This window comes from Lepidochelys kempii, chromosome 7, assembly GCF_965140265.1.
Source record: "Lepidochelys kempii isolate rLepKem1 chromosome 7, rLepKem1.hap2, whole genome shotgun sequence".
Classification (NCBI taxonomy): Eukaryota; Metazoa; Chordata; order Testudines; family Cheloniidae; genus Lepidochelys; species Lepidochelys kempii.
In genome coordinates this window covers 39193878-39202677 of record NC_133262.1, presented here as the reverse complement: position 1 = coordinate 39202677, position 8800 = coordinate 39193878, and the positions used below count along the sequence as shown (strand labels likewise).

General features: G+C 45.5%; 1 protein-coding gene across 1 annotated transcript; it reads left to right on the top strand.

The window, feature by feature from the left end:
• Nucleotides 1–307: 307 nt before the first annotated feature.
• On the top strand, nt 308–1796 carry HRH1 (histamine receptor H1). The gene has a single exon (XM_073354863.1). The coding sequence runs from the start codon at nt 308–310 to the stop codon at nt 1748–1750; it is 1443 nt and encodes a 480-aa protein (XP_073210964.1). The 3' UTR covers nt 1751–1796.
• The last annotated feature ends 7004 nt before the right edge of the window (nt 1797–8800 follow it).

Here is an 8800-nt window from a genome sequence, read left to right as displayed (position 1 = left end):
AAGGGAGGTTGTGGAATCCCTGTCACTGGAGGTTTTGAAGAGCAGGTTAGATAAACATCTGTCAGGGATGGTCTAGGTTTAGTTGGTCCTACGTCAGTGGAGGAGAGGGGCAGGAAGATGGACTAGATGTCCTCTTAAGTCCCTTATAGTCTTACATTTCTATGATGCTATTTTTTCCTCTTACAGAGTCACCAAAAGAACCAGAAAGCAACACACTATAAACTCAACCAGGCTTATAAACAAGAGTGAATTACCAGGATCCTGACAAAATCTGCCCTGATTTCTGCTCTGTGACCTTGAGCAAAAGATGTGTGAGATCAGTAAAGATACAACAAAGAACTTAACAGAGGTTCACTCAATCCCACTAGGTCTGGGCCTGGGCAGCATCTCACTGATCACAGTCATCATGAATATTTTGGTCCTATATGCAGTGAAAACAGAAAGAAAGCTGCATACAGTTGGGAACCTGTATATTGTCAGCCTATCAGTCGCAGACCTTATAGTTGGTGCAGCTGTTATGCCACTGAACATTATGTACCTACTGAATGGCAGATGGGTACTGGGCAGACCAGCCTGTCTATTCTGGCTCTCAATGGATTATGTAGCCTCCACAGCCTCCATCTTCAGCCTTTTTATATTGTGCATAGATCGTTACCGTTCAGTTCAGCAGCCACTCAAGTATCTCAAGTACCGGACCAAAACTCGAGCATTGGTAATGATTTCTGGAGCTTGGCTGGTTTCTTTTCTGTGGATCATCCCAATTCTAGGCTGGCATGCTTTTGCCAATGATGGGAGATGGCAAGTGGAAGAATGGACCTGTGAAACAGAGTTCTCAGAAGTCACCTGGTTTAAAGTGTTGACGGCCATTGTCAACTTCTATATCCCATCTTTACTGATGTTATGGTTCTATGCAAAAATATACAAGGCTGTCCGGAAACACTATCAGCACCGAGAGCTCATCAATGGATCGTTTCGGTCTTTCTCAGAAAGCAAAAGTATACATCATGATAAGGTGCAGGAAAAGCAAAACATTCTCCACAAAAAGCCAAATAAAGGTATAAACACAGGTCTTTTGAAAGGAAGCTCTGTAGACCCTTGCTGTAATGTAAATCTCTACTTCCCTCAGCCCAAAGGTATGGGGGCGAAGCTTCAACACAGCAGCTTTGACAAACCCCCAAAGGCTCGCATTACAGAAGATGACAGCAAGGTAGTAAAACTGAGCTGTTTTCCCCTTGCCATTGCCCAGACTCAGCCAGGATCAGATAAAGTGGGACTGAAGTATGTGTCTGTCAAGAAGGGGCCTCGCTCACAGGCTCCAGAGTTAAGTGACACATCAGATGAGCACACTTTCATGGAGGGGGCCTCCTGTAAAAATGACTCCAATCCCACCCCGATCCCAGCAACTTCTAGGGCTGAGGAAAAGACTCACAAAGACTTTGCAGGCCTCAGTTACCTGAAGAGCACCTGGCTGAGACTGCGCACCCAGTCCATGCAAGGGGTGCATGTGAACAGGGAGAGGAAAGCAGCCAAGCAGCTGGGTTTCATAATGGCAGCCTTTATGCTGTGCTGGATTCCCTATTTTGTGCTGTTTATGGTAATAGCCTATTGTCAAAGCTGTTGCAACCACAGTTTCCATATGTTCACTATTTGGCTTGGTTATGTGAACTCCACTTTAAATCCATTCATCTATCCCCTCTGTAATGAGAACTTCAAGAACACGTTCAAAAAGATCCTTCATATTCACTCATAATACCACATCAGGCTGTTTTTATTTGGGGTAGAAAAAAAAGTGAGTCCATGATTTTTCAAAGAAAAAAACTTTCCAGTTTCAAGGGAAATTATGAATGAGGTAGAAAGGCTTTAAAAATGTAATCTGTAGAACTATCATGTGAAAACAGGAAACACGTATTTACATGACAAATAAGAGCTTTAAAGTTCAAAGTATTTAAAGGGGAACTGGCTTTGACCAGGATTCCTGAAAACTCAGGGCTCAGTCTCAGGACTGCTATGCTAATGTACATATTTTACAGTGAGTAAGACTTCCTCTTTCCATTATGTGGAACATAACTGGAGAGAGAGACAGAAATCTTCAGTGGTTATGAGCTAATTAGATATGGAAAGAAAAAAAGACTTCAGTTTATATATTCACTCTAATGTCTTCTGTAACTTACTTTTTTTTACGTTAACCTGGGAACATGCTGCTTGTTAAAGGCACTGGTCTCCTACAAGATATGGTATTTCATGTAGTCAAAGTATGACACTTGAACTGTTTGAAAATGTACCCTGTTTATTTATAAATTCCCCCAGAATCATGCACTTTTAGAGATACCAAGTTGCATTGTCATGTACTATAGAAACCTTTGATATTGTGTTTGTATTGATTTCCAGCAGCATTGTTCATTTTATTAGAAAAGGTATCAGTATTTTTTCTAAATGCTAAATATTTTTACCATATTTATAAAGACTTCTCTTCTAGCAAAGGTAACTAGAGTATGGTGGGTTTGAGAATACAATTGTTTCTAAACTTGCACTGTAAAGTAGACGGAGGATAATATACTTTTTCCTCCTTCCTACAACTAGGACATAGCCCTAGCAAGTTCCCCTAAAGCTGGAGCAAATATGCTGCACTACATTAGGTGAGCTCTTCACACAAAGCTGCATAAAGCAACTGATCTTTTCAAGGCAGGAAAGTGAATAATTAGAGTACATTTTCTCTTTCCCGTCATTTAAGTTTAATTGCATCTTACAAGCCACACTGTAATGGCTAGTACACATTTCCTGAACTAAGCTATGAATGGAACACTTGTGCCAAGAAAACAAACAGCTTGATTTGGAAGAACTGGAGAGGCTTGCAGTCAGAGGTGACACTAACAATCTGACACTTGTCTATGCATTGGCAGACTCCTTTTCCCCCTATAGCTACAGTGTACCAATAATCCCCAGAACCAGACATACCCTTCCACACAATAGGAGTGAACTCTGCCCCAGTGAGTGTATTTAGATATAGATTTCTAAATATGTATTAATTAAAGGTCAGAGGAAGACAATAAAATATAGTTCCTTAGAGCAGTAGTTTTCAACCTGTGGTCCGTGGAGGTCTGCAGATTGTGTCTAAGGTTTTCAAAGGGGTATGCACCTCCATTCAAAAAATTTTAGGGATCCGCAAATGAAAAAAGTTTGAGAACCACTGCCTTAGAGAATGTGTATGTGGTGGCATAAGTGAAAGGCCCGCTTACAGCCAGGCTTGAAGTGTACCAGAACAATTATACCAAAATTGGGTCATACAGAGGGTGGGGAGCATTTCTGGGCACATTTTATGTGACTATCACATCACGCTATGATGAGGGCACATCCTCCCCTGACAGGAATATTTGAAAGAATCTTTGCAAAGAGAATCTCATGTATTGTCCATCCCTTCAGGGTGGCTATTTCCACGTGTACTGAGATGGCTCTTGACCCTCTGCTATTATACTATGCGCTTCTATAAGAAATACAGTGACCAGACTACTTTAACAGGTGTAGTCACTGTTGTCAGTGCAGCAGCTGGGAAGCTGCTTCCCAGCACAAGCAGACAGACCCACACTACCTCTGCTCATGCGAGCGTGCTAAAACTAGCAGCGTGGCTGCAGCAGCACGGGCAGTGGCTTGGGCTAGCTGCCCAAGTACAAACTCGCCTAACCCCCTCGGTATGTACTTGGGCAGCTAGACCGAGTCACTGCAGCCAAAGTGCTATTTTTAGTGCGCTAGCTCGAGCAGAGTTAGTACGCATCTGTCTACTGGAGCTGGGACTCATGCCCCCAGCCAATGTGTAGACATACCGGAAAGGTGGGTGTGTGGAGATGAAATATTTATGCATACCCTGCAGTCAGGAAGATGAATGGCCTCATTTTCAGAGCTATCTCCAAAATTCAGTGTAAAGTTTAAAAAGTGGCTGTCCTCCCCACTACTATCCTGGCACATTTGCCTGCCACAGAGAGCTGTTACTGTTTCCTGATTGACAAACAGGAGGCAGGTGCATTTGACAGTGTTCAATTAGCCTGTATTACAGTACAAGGGGAAGATTGTAGCTTAATGGTTAGAGGGTAGCTGGGAGTAAGGACTCCTTGGTAGTATTTCCTGCAGGGCCACAGACTTACTAAGTGACCTTGCACAACTCAGGACCTCTGTGCCTCACTCTCTTCATCTGCAAAATGAGTGTTAAGACTTACCTAGCTCACAGGGGTAATGTGTGACTTAAGTAATGAGTGCAGAGTGTTTTGAAATCCTGAGATGAAAGGTGCAATGTAAATGCACAATATTATCATCCTCCATCAGTTACCTTATCTGCCTTAAGATCCTTAACACTCTCAGATGTACTTAAAGAACTCAGTATTAAATGAAGACCCATTAAATGTGCACTTTACTAAATGGCTGGCTTGAGGTCCAGAAAACCACACCTTCCAATGAAAGACAAGCTAAATAGATTGAACTTATCAAAGAGGAGTGTAAGAGGTGACTTGATTGTGCTCTCTGAATATCTACACACAGAGAAGATATCTGATATGAGGGAGCTCTGTAATCTAGCAAAGGCTTCACAAGATACACAGACAGAAGTTGAAGGCAGAAAAATTCAATTTGGAAATGACAACTTTTTAACAGTGAAAACAACTTTTTAACCATTAGAACAGCTTACCAGAGCATGTAGTAAATTCACCACCACTTGGAGCCTTTCAATTGATACTGGATGTCTCTCTAAGACATGGGTGGGCAAACTACCGCCTGCGCCACTCTCAGAAGCAGCCGGCACCACATCCCTGAGGCCCGGGGGCGTGCAGAGGGCTCCATGTGCTGCCCTGTCCTCCAGGCACCGCCCCCCGCAGCTCCCATTGGCCGGGAACAGGGAACCATGGCCAATGGGAGCTTCGGGGGACGTACCTGGAGGCGTGGCAAGGGCAACACGCAGAGCCCTGTGCTCCTCCCTTCCCAGGGGCCGCACAGGGACATGGTTCTGGCTGCTTTGCATCGCGGCGTGGGGCCAGGGCAGGCATACAGGGACCCAGCCCTGGCCCTGGTGCGCGCCGCTGCCACCCCAGAGCTGCCTTAGGTAAGCGGCACCAGGCCAGAGCCCAAACCCCTCCTGCACCCTGCTCCCCAACTCCCTGCTCTGAGCCCCCTGCCTGTACCTTGCACCCCTCCTGTACCCCAACCCCCTGCCATGAGCCCCCTGCCACACCCCGCAAGCCTCCTGTACCCCAGCTCCCTGCCCTGAGCCCCCTGCCGCACCCCTCCTTCACCCCTGCCCTGTGCCGCACCCTGCACCCCTCCTGCACCCCAACTCCCTGCCCTGAGCCTCCTGCCTGCACCTCGCACCACTCCTGCTCCCCAATCCCCTGCGGCACTCCGCACTCCAACCCCCTGCCCTGAGCCCCCTGCCGCACCCCGCACCACTCCTGCACCCCAACCCCCTGCCCTGAGCCCCCTCATACACAACCACCCCTCCTCTGCCCCAATCCCTTGCCCTGATCCCATTCCTGCACACCACACCCTCTCCCGCACCCAAACCCCCTACCACAGATCTGCATACAATTTCCCCACCCAGATGTGGCCCTCGGCCCGAAAAGTTTGCTCACTCCTGCTCTAAAAGATATGCTCTAGTTCAGGGGATCTCAGTCCTCCACAAACAAATGTCAGGAGGTTGTGAGCACTATACCCTTTCCATATTGCTAAAGGGATAGACTGGAGGGGGATTTAGAAGGGTCCTGCCTAAAGGCTAAGAACTAATTTATTGTGCTTGATACTGTTCTCTTATGCAGTGATGAAGAATAATTTCTTCCACTATAGGAATCACTGTGTTATGCAGAAGATCAAACTACATGGTCGTAAAAAGAAAAGGAGGACTTGTGGCACTTTAGAGACTAACAAATTTATTTGAGCATACGCTTTTGTGAGCTACAGCTCACTTCATCGGCTGCATGCAGTAGAAAATACAGTGGGGAGATTTATATACACAGAAACATGAAACAATGGGTGTTACCATAAACACTGTAACAAGAGTGATCAGGTAAGGTGAGCTATTACCACCAGGAGAGTGGGGGAGGGGGGTGAAACCTTTTGAAGCAATAATCAAGGTGGGCCATTTCCAGCAGTTGACAAGAACATGTGAGGAACAGTAGGGGGGGAAATAAACACAGGGAAATAGTTTTACTTTGTGTAATGACACATCCACTCCCTGTCTTTATTCAAGCCGAAGTTAATTGTATCCAGTTTGCAAATTAATTCCAATTCAGCAGTCTCTCGTTGGAGTCTGTTTTTGAAGTTTTTTTGTTGAAGAATTGCCACTTTTAGGTCTGTAATCGAGTGACCAAAGAGACTGAAGTGTTCTCCAACTGATTTTTGAATGTTATAATTCTTGATGTCTGATTTGTGTCCATTTATTCTTTTACGTAGAGACTGTCCAGTTTGGCCAATGTACATGGCAGAGGGGCATTGCTGGCACATGATGGCGTATATCACATTAGTAGATGTGCAGGTGAACAAGCCTCTGATAGTGTGGCTGATGTGATTAGATCCTATGATGGTGTCCCTTGAATAGATGTGTGGACACAGTTGGCAACGGGCTTTGTTGCAAGGATAGGTTCCTGGGTTAGTGGTTCTATTGTGTGGTTGCTGGTGAGTATTTGCTTCAGGTTGGGGGACTGTCTGTAAGCAAGGACTGGCCTGTCTCCCAAGATCTGTGAGAGTGATGGGTCGTCCTTCAGGATAGGTTGTAGATCCTTGATGATGTGTATGGTAACACCCATTGTTTCATGTTCTCTGTGTATATAAATCTCCCCACTATATTTTCCACTGCATGCATCCGATGAAGTGAGCTGTAGCTCACGAAAGCTTATGCTCAAATAAATTTGTTAGTCTCTAAGGTGCCACAAATACTCCTTTTCTTTTTGCAGATACAGACTAACACGGCTGCTACTCTGAAACCTGTCATTATACATGGTCATAGTGGTCCCTTCTTTTGAATCTATAAACCAGACATCATAGTAAAATAATTGAAAATTAAGGTTCCAAAATGATGTCCAGAATAGAGGATATACCTTTTATGAATTAGGAATATGTAAACAACCTTAGCAAATAAAAGTATATTTGTTAACTGTATTTTAGCATCTGGACATTTTTCCTACATAAATCTCATTCATAATCTTATTGAATGGTAGCAAAACAATGAGACAGCGGCCAGTTGCCATCATCACCCTGGCTTTTATACTGCCTGGTACACAATGGATCAGAGTGCAATAGAAAAGTATGAAACTGTCCATTTTAAACTCCCTTTGATTTAGCTGAGTAACACCTCACTGTGCTAGTGGGATAGAATGTCTGCTGACACATCTATACAGCTGACTCTGGATGTAAGGGAGGTGAGAGTAGGCCTTAGGCAGAGAAAACTAGGGTTTGGGATGGGGATAGTCTGAGGGGAAGACAGTAAAGCCTGGTGTAAAGTAATTGGCAGCCACGCCTGAGAAGAAGGTTTTAGCTGCGGTGTCCTGTACTATTATTTTGAAAGAGTCTTTGTTAATAAGCCAGGCCCCATGAAGGGTGACTTTAGCTCTGAGTGTGTCACTTTGTTATGAGGGGAGTAGGAACCCTCACTTGCCTCCCAGCTGTCAGAAAATTATATCTGTGGGATTTCTTCTGTAGCAGCAGTGACATCTACTGGCTAATTAGAAAAAAAGAGCCCCCTGGAGTACATTGTACATCCCACTATAGTACTGAAATGCAGAGGTCCAAAAAGCAATTGGATCCCAGCAGCTTGTTTGCATTTATTTTTCCTATTAAAAAGTTTAGGAAATACTGCCATGAAAAAAGTTAACCATCTTTGTAGAAAAGGAGGCTGCTACTTCCGCTGTGTGTGGCTGGGTTAGGGGATTACAATGTCACCACTACTCACACTGTTACTGCAAGTGTCATGATTCTGGCCCCTCTTTTAGGGGCTCTCATGAGAAAATGCTGATGGCCGAGGGAATTTTTCCTGAGCTGTGTGCTGTTTCCCTGTCTGTTGTAGAGAGGGCCATCCGTACCCATACGCAAAGCACGCAGCTGCGTAGGGCACCCGGAAATTTGGTGCACCAAATTTCTGAGTGCCCTGCACACCTGCGTGCTGCTCTTCCGCAGGCTCCTGCCCCTGCTCTGCCCCAGCCCCGTCCCGTCCCCACCCCTGCTCCGCCCCCACTCCCCTGAAGATTGCAGCCAGGCCCGACCCTGCACTCACCGCGTGGTAAGTGGAGCGACCCGGTTCTAGCCTGCTCCACTCCCCTGGCTCCCAGCTGCACCGCCTGGCATGGCTGAACGCAAGGTGGGATGGGGAGGGGGCAGACTGCAGGAGCCACCCAGGGGATCTAAATGAGCCTGCTGGGACTGAGTTGGAGTGGCATGGGAGGGGCTATAGGAGTCTGCCAGAGGGGAGCAGAGAGGTCTCTGGGCAGTGTGAGGGGTGAGGGCAGGCGTCAGGTGCACAGTGGAACTGGTGCCTACATATTCATGTGTTCACATTTTGTATGTGTTATAGGTTGAAAATTCATCCTGTACTTGTCACGTGCACACACCATGGGCAGGAAGAGGAAGTTCAAAAAAGTCAGAAAGTTGGCAAAAGCAACTGATTCTTTTTTAAGCTCATAAGTTTTAGGCCAATCATGATTTTTTTGTGTTCTAACCCATGGTTTTCAACCTCTTGAAGTTGGCAATACTAGTTAGTAATGGAGTGTGACACTTTTCATCACTTGGACATTGATTTAGGTATTGATCAGATCACCAGCAACCAAACCTCATT